This window comes from Tarenaya hassleriana, unplaced genomic scaffold (genome assembly GCF_000463585.1).
Source record: "Tarenaya hassleriana unplaced genomic scaffold, ASM46358v1 Cleome2, whole genome shotgun sequence".
Taxonomy (NCBI): Eukaryota; Viridiplantae; Streptophyta; class Magnoliopsida; order Brassicales; family Cleomaceae; genus Tarenaya; species Tarenaya hassleriana.
In genome coordinates this window covers 2092960-2115655 of record NW_010965372.1, presented here as the reverse complement: position 1 = coordinate 2115655, position 22696 = coordinate 2092960, and the positions used below count along the sequence as shown (strand labels likewise).

Sequence of the window (22696 nt, the reverse complement as noted above, 5' to 3'; positions counted from 1 at the left end):
TACAGTGGGTCCAATTGATATGATTGATTCCCTCGGATTTTGCTATTATATGGACTGTATGCTATATCCAATGTGTGTCACTTATAGATACTATTCAAAAATAATGAATAACATGTGATTATGGATAACCCCAAATTTGGGTGTACCGATGATAAAAGAATATAAAAAACATATTTTTTATGTTGAGTTTAAATCTAAATGTGAGTAGAGGTATTTATACGAACTTTTTCGATTGTCTAAAAGATACAGATGGAATAAAATACGATGAATTTCTGAATTATAAAAAATAATATATGGTTATGGAGAGGAAATGCATCATCTCTTTACTTGGGCTTATGTATTTTTTTGTTGTGCTTTTAATAGCCTGTATTATAGTGAATGCAATGGTCGTACGGCTTCATCAATTATATATATTTTATATAAGATGATTATTTTCCCATATTTTAATTGAGACGTGATGCTACTGCCAATATATATATATATATGTATGTATGTATGATGAGAGACATTATAAAAACATTTACTGGACGACCCAAAGAGTCAAATTTCAATTTTATTGACACAACGAGTCACGTGACATTGAAATTTCAAAATTTGATAGTCGATCGTAATCAGCCACCGAATCCCTTAGAATCAGTGTTTGAGTATTATAATATAAGAACACTCTAAGATATAGATATCATATATATACATATATATACCTATAGCTTAACAACAAAATAAAATTTTGAATGAGAGTTAATTACGTAAGTAGTTCAACCGCCAACATCCGCATTATTCTCTATTTCAGACAATACGTTTGTTAACTTGCAACACTTAAAAAAGCAAATTTAAATACGTAATAAATCATTTAGCGTTAGAAAAAGAATTAAAGTAATTAAAATGTCGCCGTCCAAAAAATAAAAAGGGTTTAAAGTTCCACTTGCATGTCTCTTTCCGGCAGTTGGGCCTATACATTCATTCTCTTTCGCCATATCCACTAATGCCCATTAACCAAAACTAACTGAAAATGATTTATTGATTAATTAACGGAATAATTTTATAGCACAAATTAAATATTAATGAATGTAACCAATGACTCCATAAACTAACAATTATATATTATATAGTTGTTAAGTTGTACTTCCAACTACTAATTTTAAGTCTTGGCATGTAAGTTTCAACTAATTAATGATTGTTTTCATCACAAAAACATTTCATTTACATCTATAAGTATAAGTCGTTGAAATAGTTAACGTTTATTGTACTATATACATCAATATGCATTATGCATAAAATATCAAATTAAAAATAAATGGTTGTTCGAGCTGCGATCGCAACACTTGTTTTATTATATATAACTATAAAATTTAATAAAACCTGCCTATATATGGTGTTGATCAATTATTTGTTAAAGTTTTATAATAAAGCCCTGGTTCAATTCTCATAAAATAGTAAACTTCGAATATGATCCTTTAATCGTTTTGATTATTTGGATCTATGACCTTAAATTATAAAAAATAAAAAAAAAAATTTTTTCATAACCATGATATTGTCAACGAAGGATATATGATATCATATATATACTTTTTAGTCACGAAAACAATCATCATTGAATCCTAAATTAAAAGTAACTCATCATGTTAGCTACAATATGATAGTGCAACATTGCATTAATGTTAATAAAAATTGTTTAAATACAAAAAAAATCAAATCTAATTAATTGAAAGAAAGAGTCGTATCAAAACCAAAGGCCTTGATATTTTTCAACTTTGCATTTATGTCAAAGGATATCACATTTCATCGACCTTTTTTTTTATAATCTTTTTATCCTTAACAATATCCCCACTTTTGTTCATCCATCCTTTTCTAGTGCCTTGTAATTAGGGGTGCAAAAACAAGTTTGGTCCGCGAGATGACTTGCGAACCAGCTCATTTTTATCGAGTTGGATTGAGAGAACATGATTTAAAAAACCGATTGATGGTCAATTTGCCCAAAAAATTATGGTATAGGAAAAACGGGTCATATATAAAAAAATCCTTAATGAGCTGGCTCAAACCAAGGTGGGTCAGGCCAAGCAACCGGTTTTATATCCCTACTTGTAATATATTTGTAATACCCTTATTATGCTGATTTAATCAAGAAAAAGTTAGGGAGAAAACATTTTTGAAAATATGCTTGTAAAAAAGTTAGATAAATAAACCTTTACTAGGAAAAAAAAGACTAAAAATATCTTTTAAAAAATAAATTCTAATTTTTTTCCAAATCATTAAAATTATTTATAAAATCATAATTTACTAGGACTTTGGGAACCGACCAAAGTTAGACAATGTTACATATATAATCTAAATTGAAGAAGACGCATATTATATGTAATCGGTCGATGCCAAACTAATGTACTAGCTAGTACTACATTTAATTAGGTAAACATTTCATAAATAAATCGCACATTATTATGTAATTTGATTATCATTATAAGAAAGGAGAGAGGCTTGGACATTTATGTCAAACGCCAGCTTCCAAGGCCGCATCTAACCCCTTTCATTAGATCAAGAGAAATCTTTCATAGCGATTTGTCAATATATTATTAGGAGGATAACCATTTTCAATGATAGATTTTACGATTTAAAATTTAAGTCATTGGGCGTTATATTATGAGATCCGTGGGTCCATATGAATGCATTAATGCATGCATGATCCTATCTTTGCATACATCTCACTTCTATTGGCATTCCAACAAACTTGTCTCACAATTTTTTTAGAAAACGCGTTTTTAGAGTAACATATTATATCCAAATTAACGGAAAATATTAATTAACTTTGGGGATAACAAATAAATATGGATTTAGACATGTAAGTATATGTTGATTTTCACATAATTATTTCGGAATAAATCATCCGAGTTTCTTGAAACGTAAAGGAAATTTTATTCTCTAAAAAAACAATATTTGAAATATATTCTGAAAAAAAAAACGTACAGGTGGAAAAATTGTATATTGTCACATAAATCAAAACTTTATAAAACATTCATATAAATAATTTATGCAGAGTATTCAAATTTTAATTCTCGAATTTATAGTTAATATTTAATTATTACATTGAAGTAATAAAAAACGTGGTGATCTAAAATATATCATAATGTAATTTATTATGTGATTTTCAAATTTTTTTATTTCATGACCAATTTTAATAGATAATACGATTCAAAAAAAAATTTTATATAACGTGTTTAAATTATTGGTTTGTAAGTTTAGGATCATAAAATTATACGATTTTTTTTCAACAAAAATATGAGAGTTTGTGAAATTTAATTATCATTCATCGGTTTAAGGACGAATCAAAAACATAATTTCGAACATGGACCGCCGGAAAAAACAAGCAAACCGCTAAATTAAATGCAATGTGACAAGAGAGTCTATTCATTGTATTTTTTTTAATGAATTCCACGTATGATTTTATCATATTGTTTTTTAAGGATAAGATGGACAACCCATCTCTCTCTCTCTCTCTTTTTAATTAATTTATCAGAATATAATGCATACTAATATATATATATATATATATCATGTTAATTAATATGATTATTGATCTTTTGGACACATATCTATCTCTTATAAGTTATCGTTTGCAACAGTACATGTAGTAATCAAGAATGATCTCCACTCATTCATTTGTTAATTTTTTTAGGTTTGTGGGGTTGTGGTGGTCTGCTCTTTTTCATCGACTTTAATAAATTTAATTTAATAGAACAAATTTATAATTATTTTGATCGATAAGTTACAAACATATCCACAAACGAACAATGATGATTATAGTATTTTTTATCATCTTAAATTATCATAAAAATTTATTTAAAAAAACTAAAACTTATAGATATCGGAAAAATTCTGGGTCTTTGTCTGTGTTAAACTATGATTTATGCATATATGACACTTTGTTTCTGTAATTTTGTATAGAATATTAGTAACAAAATACGGCTTTTAGTTATTTTATTTGTTTTAAAACATTCTTTCAAATTATAAATATTTATAATGTATGCCTAATGGACAAAAGCGGATTTTCAAATCATAATAATTTTTTTTTTGTAGTAAAACAATGAATTTTATATTATGTTCTCAAGTTTTGAAAATAAAATTAGCCGCTGGTTGACAAAAAGAAAAAAAAAAGTCGGTGGGTAATATAGACCAACCAAAAGACCAAATATTAATCCACGCGCCGTATTTTTTATTTTTCTAAAAAACGCAAAAATCGCTGGGTTATAGTCCGGCGAATTCGCGGCGGTGACTCTCACGCGCTAATTGTGCGCGTGTAATTAGATATATGAGTCTGACATCACTCTGTAGCTTAGTTGGGCTTTGTTCAAGCCCATCTCGTCCCGCCTAGAGTACACTAAACTAAGGCCTGTAAGTTAAACGGCACGCAGTTTGGTATCCTTGGGTTAAAAAGGTGAGTAGTTGTCGTTGAGAAGCATATGGGCCTTTTCTGCATCACCCTAACAATCAACAAATACATATATTAAGATGGGCCTGGATAGGCCCATTAACTTTATTTGTAAACGCTAACGCTATTTCTGTTTATATTTTTAAATATTTCTCTCTATTCAATTTAGAAACGATCATGTAGGAAAAAAAAAAGGTTGTGAGCAACATATTTTTGAAGTGTAATATTTTTTTTATTTTAATCTTTCGTTTAATTCTTCTTTTCCAAGAAAAAAAATCCAATAATTAAATTCATTGAAGTATAATAATTTGTGATATAATAAATGACACATTATATATATAATAAAACGAAGAAAGACTTCACATCACACACATTATACACACTGACGGAATTAATGGAAACATTTATGTATCATCTTAATTTATCATAGAATAAATTTGAAAAAAAAAACTAAAACTTATAGTATGTATTCCATTTCAATGCAACGAGCTTTTTACAAGCCCATCTCATCCCGCTTAAAAGTACATTGAACTAAAGCCTGCAATTTAAACGGCACGCAGTTTGGTTTACGGAGGTTAAAACGGTGCGTTATTGCTTTTAGAGAAAGATATGGGTTGATCTTTTCTCGCATCACCATGTGAAAGTAACACCAACAAAAACATATATTGTAATGGGCGTGGTTTTTTTTTTTAAATTCTTATCTTAATGATAAGAATATATAAATCAAATCTAAATAAGAAACACATTAATATCTAAATTTTATACAAACTGAATCTCTTCATATTTTCCAATACATATGTATATATAGATTTATTTTACTATTCTATATATCAAAAAATATTTTTGTATTTGCTCAGAAAATATTTTTTTTAATTTCATGATATCTATAATCTCTTAAATTGGATTTACACTGCCAATCAAAATCATAATTCATCTCTCTAATTATATTGTGAAAATCAAAACATACGTAGCCGTACTCGTATAAACGATCTATTTTTATGTGATTTTTATCAATGAAACGCGGTGGAGAAATCTGTAATAAAACTTGAAAATTTTAATTAAAAAGCAATTGTGTACCGATATAGCCTTAAATAAAGATAAGTGAAACTGATTTTTTTTAAAATAAAAAAAAAATAAGCACACAATTCTCTTGTGCTTTATATTAATTTAAGTTGAAACAACTTCACCGTAATCCTAATTAGTTTTGGTTTACCGGAAAATTTTGTTTATTTTTGAAGGCACAACACTTTATTTTTTTTTTTGGGAAAATTTTGTTTATTTTTGAAGGCACAACACCTTATTTCCTATATTTTTTTTTCTTGAAAAATTTAATGTGGATGATCAAATTAAATGAAGTATAATGATTATTTTGATAATAAATGACGCATTATATGATAAAACGAGGAGAGGCTTCACATCACACAAATCAAGCTGTCAAAGACGTTACGGTGGTGGCGAAGATCTCAGCGAGAGAGAGAGAGAGAGAGAGAGAGAGAGAGAGAGAGAGAGAGAGAGAGAGAGAGAGAATGGTCCCTTTGGGAAATTTTATGGGGAAGAAACAAAAAAAAGACGAGTCATGAAAAGTACCAAAATGTTGGACATAACCTCAACTGTACTGACACGAAAAATGACATCATCACTTCACTACAAAACCACACATACATACACCCCCTACGTATGTATATATACATATACGTGTATGTATATCTCTGTCTGTTGCTTTGCCAAAGTGTTAACTTGCGCAGGTGTGATCCATAAGCCGCATACGTAGCCCATCTCTCTATCGTTTAATTTCCATGCCATCTCTCTCTCTCTCTCTCTATACATATATATATATATATATATCTTATTTCGTTTAATTTGATTTTTTTTTTTTGCGTTATGTAAATATTTCGTTTGCCCCTAGATATGCTTGAGCGGATACGATTAGGCGTTATCATCAATGGGCAGCAGTTGACAACGACCCTAACTTTATTTATTTACTATGGGATTTGTGGTTTATTTTTCCACAAATTCACAATCAAATCGAGCAATAATGTAAACACATAAAGCTTATTAGATAAAATGGTTACTTTTGTTCATATACGAACGTTGATGAAATATCATATGGTTTTTATATGAGTGTGATGAACCCGAAAGAAGCGTCTAGACATGGTGAAATTAATCTATTTAAAAAAATTATATAAGGAAAACAAGATACGATCATGATGTCGTGAAAACGGACAAGAAAAATATTTACGATGCGAGTTGGATTTCCTATGTTCCAAATTGCCCATTGCGTCTGCTTCAGAAAAATACTCATCTGTTATTACAAGTTGTCATGTGTGATCTTATTAGTCATGCACCCCATTTGGATATTATATATATATATATATATATATATATATATATATGATATTTTATAATATATTATCTATCTCTTTTTACATCTCGGGGGATCTAATATGGAAAAAGGACCAAAGCTATCGGAATTTTCATTATTGTCTGTCAACTTATATGCCGTGCCGGCCATACGGCTTATTTGATCATACACTATCTTATCCAAAATTTAGTTTGACGATTATATTTCCACCAAAAGAATATTGACAGACATGACATTGACAAGGTGTGTGTGTGTGTGTATATATGTATATATTGCCTGATTTGGATCTAAGTTAAGACTCAAATTGTTTATTAAGTTACAAAAGTACACAGAATGTGATGGAATAGAAAAATATCGAAAAAATTAAATATAAAATAAAGAAGTGCTAAAACAAACATAGGGGAGATCTGTTCCGCTGTTTGGTCGCTCAATATGTAAGCAATCGATAACTACTCGCGAGATGTCTTTGGTCTCTGGCAGAACAAAACCCTAGTAGACCTATACACTTATTTAGATCTCTGCATGTCGGGTCTCTCTCTATATGTATGCATGTATACATGTATATGAGCGTCTCATATTCATAATCAAACGGTCACAATTCAATTGTCCATCCAGTAACCCTTTTAAACCTATATAAATTAAAGATGCTGTGTACTCTTCATTCAGTCATATATATATGGTCATCCAGCTGCTTTGTATCACAATAAGAGATTAGCCATCGAGTATTTCGAATTGTTATATATGGTCATCATCATCATCATCATCATCATCATTCCATTTGATGGGCTTTTTTTGGTGAATATAAATGTATATGAATTTGATTTTCACTGCATATGAAGCATGGATCATTTTGAGAGAGAGAGATGACAAAGGATAGGTATAGAAAGGCAGAGGAAGAAAGGATCCCCACCCACCTTAGTATTGCCAAATGCATTCATTTGCTTCAGATCAGATTGTACAGATCACTCATGATCCCCTCTGACCCCCTCTTCCTTTTTTTTCCTCTTTTTGTTTCTATATACTCTCAAACAATTAATATCTTTTATATATATTTTCTTAATTTCTCTAATTATGATCTATCAATAATTAGTCTGTGATTACAGGTCGATCATTTGATTTGTTGCTTATAAAACCAACAACTCTCCTCGCCTTCGAACGAGAAATCTTTGCAAAGTCGTCTAACCATTGAAGAATAAATTGCGATCGAGACGGTTCTTGTGAAATATTGCAATTAAGTGCCACCATGTTATCTTTTGGTATTAATGTTTTTTTTACATGATTACTTCAATTTATATCGAGGCCCAAACATTTTTACAAAAAAGAAAATTCTAAATCAGATCATACGGTGAAAAAGGAAGAAAACAATGATATGGGTATAATATATACGTATATATTATAGGAGATATGGATATATTATAATCTTTCACACATTAGTACTGTATCCATATCTCCTGTATATATATATATATATGTAGTTTTCATTCAGTATATATATTTTTTAGAAAAAAAAGTTAAAAAAGTTGTGTGAGACGAATATGCAAGACCCAAAATTCTACTTTCCCCCCCTTTTCATAATATATATGTTACCTTGAGATATATGAAACCCTAACTTTTGAAAAGACTAAGTAAAAAGGACGATGTCAGTTATTGTTTTTTTCTAAATGAATCATGTACATGTGATCATTATCAATATTTGTTTGTGTGGCTCTAATCGATCCAAGTTGATATATTATTATTATTATCATTTGAAATTTATTTTTTGAACTAGGGTTTCTCTCTAAATTACAGATACGGTTCCTCTGCATGGGGTCGTCCGTTACCATTCCACATACACAATCTTTGTCTCATATGCTTGTTTGTATGGGTGTCATGGAGTCACGTGAACCTCTAAATTAATTATTTTGAGTCTGATTTCGGCGACATTTTTATAACGACCATTACATACGTACAAATTAATAAATCTTCAATTAATTATCTATGATCTCCCTTGCCATCGATACAATTAAAAATTACATATTATTTTTGGAAAAAAAAAAGATGTACGCGTGGGAGTTTATATACATTCTTAAACATAATCATATACAAACATAAACCATATATATATAATATAAATCAATCATATATATTTTAAAAATATTATTGATTATATACCTATATATTGTGCTCGGATCGCGTGTCTCTTGCTCTTTAAAAAGGATCTAACATAGTATAGCTTGGACCCTTTTTGCCGTCTCTGATATCTCTCAATCTCTCTTCTCTCCTTTGTATCTCTCTCTCTCCCCATGAATTCAAATTTTCATTACCATATAGATCTCAATGAAGATCAAAACCACCAACCCTTTTTCTGCACTCTTGGATCGTCTCTACATCAAGATTCTTCTTCATCTTCGTCTCTCTCATCGTACCTTCCTTTCTTGATCAACTCTCAGCAAGGGCATGTTGAGTACAGCAACACTGCTAAATACCATGGTGATCATCATCATGATCATCTCCCCCAACCCCTCGAGGTATATATTTTCAAAGTTTGATCCACACATCCAAATTATGTTAAGTCAATACATATCTTAGTCTAACTCTTGAATTCGTATCATAAGTCATAAACGTTGATATTTGATAGTTGATTACCACTATGTGTATGTATGAGTTAACATATGTTTATAATCATTGATTTAGCTTTGATATATGATTTTCAGGGGAAGATGCCGATGTCTAACGGTGGATCATCATGCGATCACATGGTGCCAAAGAAGGAGACAAGACTGAAACTGACAATAAGGAAGAAAGAAGAGAGGACCGATATTCTTCCGCTTCAGGACCAGACAAAAGCCGATCAGAGCTGTTTGTCGCCGACCACCACAACCACCGTCAAGTGGATGTCTTCGAAGATGAGGCTGGTGAAGAAGATGGTCACCAACAAACAACCCATGGACCGAGCTCTCCAAGAAGACGATCACGACAAGAGAATTTCCCAGAATCACTCTACTACACTCTACGACAATGATTACGGTAACAACAATGGCGTGATTAGGGTTTGCTCTGATTGCAATACCACCAAAACTCCTCTCTGGAGAAGTGGACCAAGAGGTCCAAAGGTAAATCACCCAATATTTGATCAAAATCTTTTCATATATACATATATATACACACACAGCAGGTTTTCATCGTGTAACTTAAGCTTACGAAAAGTTTCTATTGCACATGTTCTAACAGATCATTGGTTCAAGTGGTTTATAGAATATATATATATATATATGTATATATAACATACTTCCTGTACGTAATAAAACAATTCACATAAAGGATATAAATAAAATAAATTTGTTTTTATTTTATTATTTCAGTCGCTTTGCAATGCATGTGGAATACGGCAGAGGAAAGCGAGGCGGGCGGCGTTATATATACACACACATAAACGGTCATGATTCATAATAATGGGTCACATTTGGGCCTCTTTTGAGAGTCGGCGAAGAAGAAGATGCAAAACAAGAACAAGAGACCGCGAGACCAATTCACTCCGCCGCCGCCAAAGGCCAAGAAGAGCAAGATCGCTACTTCGCCGGTGGAAGATGCCTCAGAATCTCAGAGCAAATCTTCGCCATCGTCTTCATCTTCGTCGTCGAGCAAATTCGGTTTCGATGATTTGACGATAATACTGAGCAAGAGCTCGGCGTTTCAGCAGGTTTTCCCACAGGACGAGAAAGAAGCCGCCATTTTGCTCATGGCTCTATCTTATGGAATGGTTCACGGCTGATCAGATAAAATTTCTGATTACAAACTAGACCATATATATATATATATATATATATATATATATTATGTTATAGTATAATAATTGATTCTCAAATCATGGTTTGGTTCTTGATAATTAGTTTTGCAGTGAGGAGTGAAACATCGTAATAAGAGAGTGAGTTCGTAGGTTTTCTGTTACCATGGATCTTGATTATGGTATGTATTTGATGTTTTTCTTGCATGGACAGGTTGATAACCACATCATATGGATCTTCTTGTTCATTTTCTTCTCTTATCGTGTAATGAAATTCGAGGAATAATTAATTAATCTTTCCCATTAATTCTTTAATATACCCAAGTTATTAAACTTAATATATATATATATATATATATATATAACATAGAGTGAATCAGTTCTATCGTTTCTAAACTGTCGATCAGTCATTTGATTTTTTTTAAAGTTATTTATAAAAATATATGTTATGTGACTTACGCGTAAGAAAATATAGTGCACAGAAATTTTAATGGAGGGAGGTGAAGATCCTCAAGATAACATATTTGTGTCGCATAATGCTACGAGTTCAAGTTCTCTAGTAAAGAAAGCAACAAAACTGGAAAAAAAAAATCACAAATTTATTTATTTCCCAATTTATAGCACACAGAAATAATCAATGATTTTCCCGTTGGGCTGTTTTATATGATATTTATTTTTTTTTTTTTGTGGGTTGACCCAACATTGAGTTGGTACGTTTTTTCATCAATGGGGCAATGATGGTGACGATGATGACTCAAGACACAGCAGGAAAACAAAAGGCTTTTTTTCTTTTTCTTTTCTGAATACACGCAGCAATGTATTAACACCAAAAATCCATTCTGATTGGAAGGCATAATATTAATATTTTTATTTTATTAAACCAAAATAAATTATTACAGTATTTTTTTTGGTGTAGTGATGAAAAGATGGTGAAAGAAATAAAAAAAAATGAGTCCAACCAGGGCTTTAGCGACGATCTGAGTGAGAGAAACGGAATCTATTTTCCGGGAAAATTTTGAAGGAGAGAAACAAACAAAGGGGAAAACTTTTTCTTTTTCTTTTTCTTTTTTTCCCCTTTTGTGCGATTCATGGCAGATGTGATACGATCATCGACGACAACATTTCGATCGTTTTGTTTCTCGCTGTTGTCCTCCTCCTCCTCTGAATGGGCTTCGATTTCTCCGCAAATCGGCGTCCGATCCTGTCGGAGCTCGGCCAACAGATTCTGCCATCTGTCTCTTTCCGGCTCTTCTTCTTCTATCGGCATGGCAAATTCTGTTTTCCCGCAAAGAAAGCCGCGTCTTTCAGTCCAGGTATTCATTCAATTCTGCAACTTTCAAGCAAGCTTTCAAGTTTATTGCTGAAATCCCGACAATTCGGGTGATATTTTGATGACCCATTTACCGAATTCTTATGCGACTGAGTACTGAAAGCCGATTGATTAAGACCTAGGGTTCTTCAATGGTGGCATTGACTTCATGTTTTACATAGCCTTTTTGGGCTCAATGGAGGGGTTTCTTCTTAAGTCCCAGTTCTAAGTCGTGGGCACATAGCTTTGTGTATCATCTTGGTTGGGGCTAATTTGTCTGAATTAGAGGAATATTGTTTCATTTGATGGTCGGTTGCTTCTGTATACTTGAACAATTAGCGGCTCAGTATGTCATTTCGTTACTAAAATGGTTTGCATACTTTGTTGATTCTCGTTGTGTGTGTATATATGTATATTGCCACTTCTTATTGTAAGTGTATTCGTAGCTGAAAAAGGTTTAATCTTTGTATGCATTGTGGGGGATTTTTGCTTAAGGTGCAAGCAGCTGTTGCTGAAACCGAGCAGCCGAAATGGTGGGAGAAGAATGGAGGGCCAAACATGATTGACATTCACTCTACCGAAGATTTTCTAAACGCTTTGAAAGAGGCGGGAGATCGGTTAGTCATTGTCGACTTTTACGGAACTTGGTGTGCTTCTTGCCGAGCTTTGTTTCCAAAGGTAAACTTCCTCGTCTACTTAACGATTTCGTCTTCTCCATTTCCCATCCCATCGAACCGTTTCTTGGCCAAGTCCCTTAGAGGTGGCACGGCAAATCTGAAACCCTGCAGTTGAAATGCATCTTCTTCTGAAAACCGGATTGAATTTTCCATGGAAAGCGGGTTAGCTCGATTAGATCTTGAATCAACAAGGCCAGATCATACTGAAAGCTGCTGTCTTTATTCACATATATCTTTTTTTTTTGGCTGATCTTTTATTTTTCCCCCTTGTGATATCTCACCAGCTCTGCAAAACGGCGGAAGAACACCCGGAAATCTTGTTCCTGAAAGTTAACTTTGACGAGAACAAGCCCCTTTGCAAAAGCTTGAACGTCAAGGTACTGCCTTACTTCCACTTTTACCGCGGGGCCGAAGGCCAGATCGAATCCTTCTCCTGCTCGCTCGCCAAGGTACCGTTCTTCTCTCAATGTGTTTTCGATGAACTTGTCTTGTGAATATCATAGAGCTGGTGGAATCTGATCTTGATTCCCTCTCAGAATTCATGTTCAGACAAGGAAGTTTGATCATCTGTATAAGATTTTAAAATCTTTATTATTATTAGCTTATGTTATGAGACTGAATATATAATCACACGTGTGATAAATCTTGAGCTCGTGCAATGTCTGCAGTTCGGGAAACTGAGAGAAGCCATAGGAAGACATAACAAAGGAAGTTGCAGCAACGGCTCTTCTTCTTCTTCACCTGATGTGGAAGTTGATGATTGCAGCATGCAATCCATTTCTGTTCAGACAAATAATTCTGTCTGAATCTATTTTATATTAACTAATCTTTCATCATTCCACTGTACATATGAAGTTGTGTTCTATTTCTTTCGATTTGCATTGCATGCGTGTATATATATATATATATATTGTGCATTAGAAGTTATGTATATCCCTATGTAAATTACGTTTGTTTGTATCCGAATATCACAACATTGTGTTATATTATATATTATTCAGAAAAGGTTTATTGTATATTTGATTGTCTGATTCCATTTCTATTCATAATTCGTCAGCTTTCTTCACCAAATCAAATCTTTATTTTTGTAAATTTATTCGAGTTTATGAGAGAGTGTAGGATCTACACCTATGGTCATCGGGTCGTATATGATATAAAAAAAAAGGGAATATCAATTCAATTCTTTCGTTATAATTTATACATATATTGCATTTTTATAATGATGAATGAACCTACCCGATATTCTGTACTGTGTTATACCATAATTTTTTTTTTAAAACCTTTTCGGTCTGAATTGTTTATAGAATCAAATTCCCACACGTGATTTTAAAACTAATTTTTTGGGCATCAACCTTTTCTGCCTCTTTATAATAATACTTCTTTGGATTCTCTGGAATTCGGCGGCAGCTTATTGACCGTCGATCTAGGAAGCAGATCGCACTGGATAAAATTAATCCAACGGTTAATATTTTAGTCAACATCAATAACGTTAAAAGTAAGCAAAACCAACGGTGTCGATTTCGTTTCTTTATTATCACGCCACGTGGCACACTTTTATCCTGATTTTTCTGGACTTAAGAGAATCGAAAGGCAACGCCTTCAACATTGTATTGTTCACAGGTTGGTGGAACAGTCGGCTTCTGATCGCCGCCGCGAAATTGACAGTCCGATCATCCACTACGAAAATGTCGCCGGCCGGAGAAATGCATCAGACGAATCCGACGAAGGATCAGCAGTTTTCCGACGTCGAAGCAGCGTCCGCGGCCGCGTTGGCCGAGGCGGAGGCGGCGGGATTGTGGACGCAGATCAAGGCGGAGGCTCGCCGCGACGCGGAGGCGGAGCCCGCGCTCGCGAGCTACCTCTACTCGACGATTCTCTCCCACTCGTCGCTCGAGAGGTCCCTGTCGTTCCATCTCGGGAACAAGCTCTGCTCCTCCACGCTTCTCTCCACTCTTCTCTACGATCTCTTCCTCAACACCTTCTCGTCCGATCCCTCTCTGAGCGCCGCCACCGTTGCCGATCTTCGCGCCGTTCGCGTCCGTGACCCGGCGTGTGTCTCCTTCTCTCATTGCCTCCTGAACTACAAAGGTTTCTTGGCCATTCAGGTGGGTCTGCATCGTCCGGTTCTGTTTCGATCGTTTGCGTTTCAGATTTTCTTTTTTTTTTTGGGGGATATTTTTGAATTTTTTTTTGAATCTCAGGCGCATCGGGTCGCGCATAAGCTGTGGACGCAGTCGCGGAAGCCACTGGCTCTGGCTCTTCAGTCGCGGATCTCCGACGTGTTCTCCGTCGATATCCACCCGGCGGCGAAGATCGGGAAGGGGGTACTCCTCGACCACGCCACCGGAGTTGTGATCGGAGAGACGGCGGTGGTGGGAAACAACGTCTCCATCCTCCACCACGTGACGCTCGGCGGAACCGGCAAGGCGTGCGGTGACAGGCACCCGAAGATCGGCGATGGAGTCCTGATCGGAGCCGGAGCAACCATCCTCGGGAACGTGAAGATCGGGGCCGGTGCAAAGATCGGCGCGGGGTCGGTGGTGCTGATCGACGTGCCGCCGAGGACGACGGCGGTTGGGAACCCGGCGAGGCTCGTCGGAGGGAAGGAGAAGCCGACGGTGCACAACGAGGAATGTCCCGGCGAGAACATGGATCACACCTCCTTCATCTCCGAATGGTCAGATTACATAATCTGAGTCTCTGATTTCGTCTCTCTGCCTCAGAAAGTATAAACCTTTTTTCACTGTGGATTGCGGATTTGAGCCATGGAACTGGAACTGTAACTGTAACGGGCACCATCTGTATTTGCATTCTACAAGAAATAGTGTTCCTCCGCTGATTCGTGTTCGATGAGATGTCGGAATGAAATGAAGAACGTAAACAAAGGAGGAAACCCACCATGAACCTGGAAGAGCTTCTTCTTATTGCTCAAACTCAGTATATACATAAAGTTCTGAACTTCATCTTACACTGCTTCAGTGTAAGCCCTCTTCCCCTACCCATCAATCTTTATTTAGAGGAATGCAACCTAATTGCTAAGAAATGTGGAGTGTACAATCTCGAATATCATAGAGAGATCGTACACGGAATGAATAAGAATAAGTAATCCAACAGATCTTACATTCAGGTAAGAACGTTTCTTTTCCGGGTCATGACCTCTGTCTCGGTTTCTTCTCGAGACGGGACTCTTAGAGATGACTTCATGACATCATAAACCGTGAATCCAATTGCCACGGACGGGACAACCTGGGAAAACCCAGAAGAGAAAAGAGTTCATAATCTCAGACAAACCCTCCCTGTAAACAAAAAGACAAGTCAAGAAGAAGTTTATTGCCATGCCTTCAAGTAATTGATGCTAAGGCCAGAGAACAGCTGCTTCCACCCTTGGTCTTTAGCAATATTAACAAGGGTTTGCATTGTTCCTCTTGTGTCTTGACTACCAGCAGCAGATAGTCTTTCCACCTGCGTGGACATTAGGTTTTTTTTTCTTCAGTTACTTGAAAGATGAAGAAGAAGGGTCCAAGAACAGGGCAACTCACCTGCATTTGTCTCCTGACAACATCAAGAGGGTATGTTAAGGTCTGTCCGATCAACCCAGCAATTGATCCACAGATGAGTTTCACAGAAATATCTTTCCTATGGTCTATGGGAACATGCCGTTTCATCTCCTCGTAGAAGTAGAACTTCAAACCAGCGTATGGGAAGATACCATACAGTGAAGGAGCTTATCACAAAAACAATCTTCTTAGTCTTGGCAGAAAAATCGATATGACAGTGTCATTATCATATGTATCCATCCACACACATATACATATATACATACGTACCAGCACCACGATACAAGCCTCGCAATCCAGATTCTCTGTATGTCTTCGAGAAACAATCAAGAATTCCTCTGTAGAGCATCTGTTCTATCGGAATTACCCCTTTAGCTTGCACCTTTGTTGAACTAACAACCTGCACTGTTTGAAGTCCCCATGAGCTCTCTCGCTCGCTTTGGTTTCTCAATCGACGGAGGTAATGTAAGAGATTCGGTTTCTTTCTATGTCTTCACCAGACAACACTTGAACATGGAAGAGGTGGTAATGTCTGGTTTTGTTTCAGTTAAGAAACGCTACCTGATACGCCAATTTCGTCCTGACAAGATCAAGAGGATAGGTGAAGAGAACCGCGGTGCCTCCAGCGAATGATCCAGCCACGAGATCAAGAAGAGGGCCTCGGGTTGTTTCAGGAAAACCAAAGATGATCCATCTACGATATTCCTCATACGCCATGTAGTGAAGGGCTGCATATGGAACAATCCGAGCTACACTTGCGCCATTCCCTCTTATCAGAAGAAAACCAAAAACTCAAAGGATGAACAAAGAAAAAAAGTGCACAAAAAATTCTTTCTCTGAGCTCAAAACTAGTTGAGTATGATCTCAGAGGACTTACCTGTAGAAACCCATGAACCCTTCCGTGTTGGCTATCTTCTTGATGGATCCTATAAGCCCTATGGTTCTAAACTCATCTCTTCTGGTCTGAAAATGATCAATGTAAGAAACTGTAAGCTGAATAGCAAAAAGGGTTTCTCTACGGTTTTCCATGCCAATCGATCAGAGTCGATGTGGTTTTGGATTAACGATTAAGCAGACAACAACAACAAACCAGAGTTCTCTGTGCAACAAACGGTTTCGATCCCAAATCACCAGGAACTGCAAATTTATCTAAAGCCCAATCGCCGAATCAGGAAAAAACCCTAACCCAGAGAAAAGCCCAAAAATTGGATCAAAGTTCCACGCTTTTGAAAGAACAAGACAGTACCCAGAAACAAGCGTACCTGGAACAGGATCTTAACACGCTCGAGAGGAGCAACGGCGGTCTTCGCAATACCTCCGGCGACGCCGCCGGCAATAAGCTCCTTCACGAACAAGGGCATCGAGTCAACGACTCCGCCCGAGTGAACACCCGTCCTGCTCTTCTCTCCGTCCTCCGCCATGGAAGAGGCAGAGAGACAGAGGGAGAGAGACGGTTGAATAATATCCTACCGAATATTATTTCTGAAAGTTGAATGTTCGCAGAAGAAATTTCAAAAAAGGGAACTGAAAATAAGGTTTAAATGCGCAAGTTAGAAGCTTTTGACGATCAACTTGGGTTCTCTTCTTTAGGTTTGGCTTCTGATTCGGACCTTCTCGTACAAGCTAAGGTTTCAACAACTGGTAAGCCCTTCGAATCGAATCTTTTGGCTCTCTCTGCTTCTGCCATTATAAAACTAGAACACAGTTACAAAGGAAACTGAAAAGAAAACTAAAATATGGGAAAAGCATCAGATTCATATGAATTCCACTTACTTATTATTAAATGTATGTCATTCACTTGAAGTACATAACGAATCACATGTTACATGAACATTTACACATACAAATAAAACAGCACCAACACTTAAACAAAAAAGAAGACTCCTTTCTCACGGCTGACTACAAAAGAATGTGCTTTTTCCCTAACCACTTTTATCTACAGGACCTAAGAAATGATGCCCAGAGAATCAGAAACAGATGAAGAACAGAATGATTAGAAAGAATTCAGAAAACTGGGATCAAACCAAAAGAACAAACAACTAAGCCGAAACCCGGGTTTTGATAGGCTTAAGCTTCAATCCCATGCTCTCAGGAGAGAGGAGCTCAGGGGAGATGCAAGAATGGCAAAGAGGGCTTCTGGGGCTTTCTGTGAGACAGCTCGGTCTATATAACCCATACCCCATCAAGAAATACTCCATTGGTATCAGCATTGCATGTGGTTGCTCTTCTGTCACCATTGATCCACATGCCTGAACCTGAAAAAAAAAACAATCTTCATCAGCCAAAAAAAGAAGGAAACCCGAGTGTGAAATTAGATGTTTTGTGGGTGAACGGTTGCGGCGTTCAACCTCGACCAAGGCACAATATCTCCTGTCCAAATTGGCGGCCATATGAACAGCTTCTGAGTAGAACGGAGATTGATCCCCGATGAATACCAGAGTCCTGCATTTTAGTTTCTTCAGTCCGCTCGTGATGTCTGGTCTCCTGCATGGCCGCGTGTCGTTTTTCACAAAAAGATTAAGACAAAAGAATCATATGACAGAACCAAGACTAACACATAAGAAAAAGGTTCAGTCCTAGCACCTACCGATCAATCGCGTGCAGAAACCGCATGATGTTTATGCTTTGCCTCTCATCAAGCAGCTGAAACATGACCAACACATAGTCAGGACGCATTATAAAGATGCATCTTCAAGAGAAATGGAGTACTAAAAACATGGGAGAAAAACCGACTCTTCTGCATGCTTGCACTATATCTGACTCGGGAACCTCCATGTTACCACGGACTTCCTGGCGCAAAAATAGAAGAAATGTTGAAAAGATTTAAACTTTAGATGGAAGAGACTAGCACAAATACAGATATAGTGCAACGGGTACTACATTAATACCTTACTGAAGTATCTCTGAAGCAGAAATTCTTTCACCACTCCACACATACCGTAGAAATATAACAAGTTTGAGGCGACCTATGAGAGATATAACGGAAAAGCTGTCGGCTGGAAGGGTAAAAGTAAAACAATGGTGTCGGATTGTGAAGTTAGATACAGTTTCAAAAGAAGAACCTTGTTATAGAACCATTCAGACCAAGACGGAGCCTTGCATACAGGTGAGACAAGTATCAAACCAAGAACCCGTTCCCTGTATTTCATCTGTAAATTCCAACTGTAACAGATAAACATACCATTTGTCGGAACAAATGAATTGAATTTGATAGATCATGAAGAAATGGAACATACAGCGAATAAGGTGAGGATGTAAGCTCCTGCAGTCACTCCCATACACATCACTACCCCAAGGCTGGACAAGAAAGCATATGCAGTGTTAGCGTGACAATATTATCTATACAAGGATCTGACAGAACAACTTTTCGGTTGAAACTTCATGAAGCGAGAGATAAGGCTTCATCATTACCCGAAATAGTTGAGAACTTCAAGGATCTGATCTGCTAAACCTTCAGCAGATGGCACGGAATCATTAGGACAAATCGGAGCAGCTCCCAACTGCAAGAGCTCTTCGTGAAAACCCCAGAAATAATAATATAAAAAAGATCAAACCCGTTTCAAAATGGTAACCAAATACGGACCTCATGCCCGGGTGGACTGATATGGTAAATGCAGAAGTTATGTAGCAGCAAGGAAGCAGCTTCAGGGCAGAAGAATAATCCTTGGAAACATGACATGTCTGGACAAGAAGCAAGAAACATAAGAACTTGCCAAAGAAACGAAATACATTGTAGTTTAGTCATGCATTAATCAGAAAAAAAAAACAATGAAAAAAACAATGAAGGTGTATTTACACTTACGATTTAGGGCCAAATCGGGATAGGTGATCAATGCCGGCTTCTCTCGGTCTCCACAGACAATGACAGACACAAGACCAAAGCCTGTGTTCACATGATGCTCCTGAAAACAAGAAAGAAGCAAGTTTCAGTAACAAAAACAGACCAACTAACAAGAAAACGCTGAAACTGCTAGATTTACTTGTCTCCATACCACAGTATTTTCCAATTTCTTATTCATGTGTTTATCTTCAGTCACACAAATCTCTGTTTCAGTTGTCTCTGTATATGACAACTTGCTTTTGGTGGAATGGAAAAAGAAAGAAATTAAGAAAATAATTCCTAGTTTCAGGCTTCCCATGTGCAGCTTCTACTGTAATCAATCTAACAAAAGAATAGCCTAATTCCAATCATTATGTTTTTTAATTTTAAAAAAAAAAGTAATGACAGTGCAAAAGAGCGGCTTGGAAATGGAATATCAGTTATTAAAAAGGAAGAAAAACATATTGATTTCGTGAGATTTTATTGCCCTGTAAACAAAGGGTTAAAAGTAGACAAAAACAGCTGGACATTTGACATAGAATCAAAAGGCAATAAGACAAGAATGAGGAATACAGAGAAGATATCCCCCGAGAACATAGAAGAATTATCCCCACATAGTTGATTGGTTTTCACATGTCGTTCTCTAAACCTGATCAACTGACAATTTGGGGACAGAATCATCTGCCACAGCGCCACTAAAAAGAAAGATGCTTGAAGAAGAGAAGTAGAAAAATGGAAGATTCGAAATTGAAGCTACCATAAAACTGGAAAGGGGAGTTTCTGCAATCTGCAGAAGATCTAGATAATTAAAGGAGACGACTTTTTAATCATATGAATCCCTACAATAATATGGGTTGCATGATTATACTGCAGTAAATTGAGATAAACATCCTGGTAAAGAAACGGAGAAAATGTGTATTCACAAGCACAGATGAATGAAACCAATTAAACCCAGCTAGAACAGCAACCATAACAACAAACCCAACGTTTCTTCCACATAACTAATTCAAGAAACCAAGGAAGGAGATCCATTGTCCTCTGGTTCAGACAAACACTAAACCAAATACCCAATCATACATTTCCCCTAATTGCTTAAGCATTTTTTTAGCAGAAACCCGAGTTAGGGAAAACAAGAAATCAGAACTTGCATCATATCCAAATTCCATAAACATGTATCATATATTTGCAAAAAGCCGACGAATTTCGGATACCCACATAGAGAAAAGGGAATGGGAAGTTAAAAAGACTGAACCTTGCCGCCGAGATAGATCGTCTCGGCGTCGACGGAAACGGCACCGTTTGACTCCGCCATCGACAACGCCAGCTCCTCCGCTTCCGCCGGCGTCGCAGTTGCTTTGGCACCGCCGATTCCGAAGGCCTCTCTCTCTCTCCTCCCTCTAAAAATTTCGCTTTTCTTGGCTTTAATACAAAGCGATTCCCTCTCCCGATAATTCTCTCTCTCCTAAGACCTATCTGGAAAAGGAACTGATTTTTGTTCTCTCTCTCTCTCTCTCTCTCTCTCTCTCCGGTGTTTTCTCCACAGACGCCGGGAGCCGTAACGTGACTCGCGAACGGACTCGTGGTCAAAGGTCCAAAATATGATCCTTTCTGTCCCCGTGTCCCGTTGTGTTTTGAAGAAACCAGGGAAGAATATATTTTTTGGTTAAAAAAAAAAGAAATTACGGAAGTATATTTATGTTTACTAAAATATATTTAACCGATTCCAACATTCCTGTATTGAAAAGTATATTTATATCTCGCCATATATTAAAGTAAAATTTTTACGCAAAATTACATTTTAACTTTATTAGTAAAATATATAATTATATATACACACACATAAACGGTCATGATTCATAATAATGGGTCACATTTGGGCCTCTTTTGAGCCCATATGAATTGGACGTATCCATTGGAAGCCCATTTATCTTTATCGTAGACCTATGTGAAGTTTTATAGGTCCATCTCTCATCTCTAGTCGGTCCATAGAAAAAATAATAATAATGACATGGACCATCTAAATTATTAACATTAATAAATATTTTTTTATTCGTTTTATTAATTTCCAATAATAATTTATTAGGTCCACCCTAATTCTGTACATATATATAGTGACTTTAGCAAAACCAAAATTGAGTAAAAAAAACAATATACAGAAAATCGGAAAAAATATATATTTAAATAGAATGCCAAAAGATTTATGAGGCAACTTGAGCACTAGAAAATAGTTACACACGAGGCAATAATTGTGAATGGATCCACCCCATGCTTCATCTGCAGAAAGACTCGCATATGAGTAGGTACGTATAATTGTATATATACGCGTAATTCTTATATATATATATATATATATGACCATTTTCTTATGCATGTGTTTTTATTTTAGATTTATGGATTCAAGGCATGGAAATCAGTGTCCACGTGGAAGCTATGTTGTTGGCTGATAATTCACCTCTCATGTCCGAAACTAAAGCTTCATATATATCGAAATCATTTTTTTTATGATGATGGAACATCTTAACATTTATTTATTTTTTTTTTATCATAAGATATTATTACAAGTTGTCATACTGCTCCATGTGTGTTTGAATTTCGAGGTACTCGTATGTTCTTGATTTACTTTGTTAAAAAATCAATTTCCTCCGATTTGATTATATATATAAATCATGTTTTGATCGCGATCTCACATATATTTTACACAACGTAATTTTGATTTGATTTCATGGTTATATTTAAAAACACAATTGTCATTGCAACATAGTTCGAACTGAAGTTGCCTCAGTGATTG

The 22696-nt window shown here is 35.8% G+C and overlaps 5 protein-coding genes across 6 annotated transcripts; 3 read left to right on the top strand and 2 right to left on the bottom strand.

Annotated features, from left to right (window-relative positions):
- Positions 1-8968: 8968 nt before the first annotated feature.
- LOC104813261 (GATA transcription factor 21) lies at positions 8969-10860 on the top strand. The gene is made up of 4 exons (XM_010540829.1): positions 8969-9289; positions 9476-9874; positions 10124-10168; positions 10243-10860. Exons 1-4 carry the CDS (start codon positions 9065-9067, stop codon positions 10531-10533), a joined length of 960 nt encoding a protein of 319 aa, XP_010539131.1. The 5' UTR covers positions 8969-9064; the 3' UTR covers positions 10534-10860.
- Positions 10861-11454: 594 nt separating this feature from the next.
- On the top strand, positions 11455-13547 carry LOC104811742 (thioredoxin-like 2-1, chloroplastic). The gene is made up of 4 exons (XM_010538558.2): positions 11455-11858; positions 12350-12532; positions 12816-12980; positions 13200-13547. The coding sequence occupies exons 1-4, from the start codon at positions 11634-11636 to the stop codon at positions 13335-13337; spliced, it is 711 nt and encodes a 236-aa protein (XP_010536860.1). The 5' UTR covers positions 11455-11633; the 3' UTR covers positions 13338-13547.
- Positions 13548-14117: 570 nt separating this feature from the next.
- Positions 14118-15368, top strand: LOC104811741 (serine acetyltransferase 5). Its single transcript, XM_010538557.2, has 2 exons — positions 14118-14636; positions 14733-15368. Exons 1-2 carry the CDS (start codon positions 14217-14219, stop codon positions 15225-15227), a joined length of 915 nt encoding a protein of 304 aa, XP_010536859.1. The 5' UTR covers positions 14118-14216; the 3' UTR covers positions 15228-15368.
- Positions 15369-15431: 63 nt separating this feature from the next.
- Positions 15432-17686, bottom strand: LOC104811739 (mitochondrial substrate carrier family protein P). The gene is made up of 7 exons (XM_010538553.1): positions 17351-17686; positions 16966-17051; positions 16650-16857; positions 16359-16488; positions 16071-16255; positions 15871-15993; positions 15432-15777 (listed from the first exon to the last, which is right to left on the bottom strand). Exons 1-7 carry the CDS (start codon positions 17507-17509, stop codon positions 15655-15657), a joined length of 1014 nt encoding a protein of 337 aa, XP_010536855.1. The 5' UTR covers positions 17510-17686; the 3' UTR covers positions 15432-15654.
- A 155-nt stretch (positions 17687-17841) lies between these two features.
- On the bottom strand, positions 17842-21522 carry LOC104811740 (pollen-specific protein SF21-like). Of its 2 annotated transcripts, none has more exons than XM_010538556.2 (11): positions 21161-21522; positions 19891-19990; positions 19672-19769; positions 19500-19588; positions 19325-19385; positions 19151-19237; positions 18977-19054; positions 18822-18878; positions 18676-18731; positions 18437-18572; positions 17842-18343 (listed from the first exon to the last, which is right to left on the bottom strand). In XM_010538556.2, exons 1-11 carry the CDS (start codon positions 21218-21220, stop codon positions 18128-18130), a joined length of 1038 nt encoding a protein of 345 aa, XP_010536858.1. In that variant the 5' UTR covers positions 21221-21522; the 3' UTR covers positions 17842-18127. The 2 variants fall into 2 exon arrangements, with proteins under 2 accessions (XP_010536858.1, XP_010536856.1); XM_010538554.1 differs by lacking the exon at positions 21161-21522 and adding an exon at positions 20081-21136.
- Positions 21523-22696: the final 1174 nt, after the last annotated feature.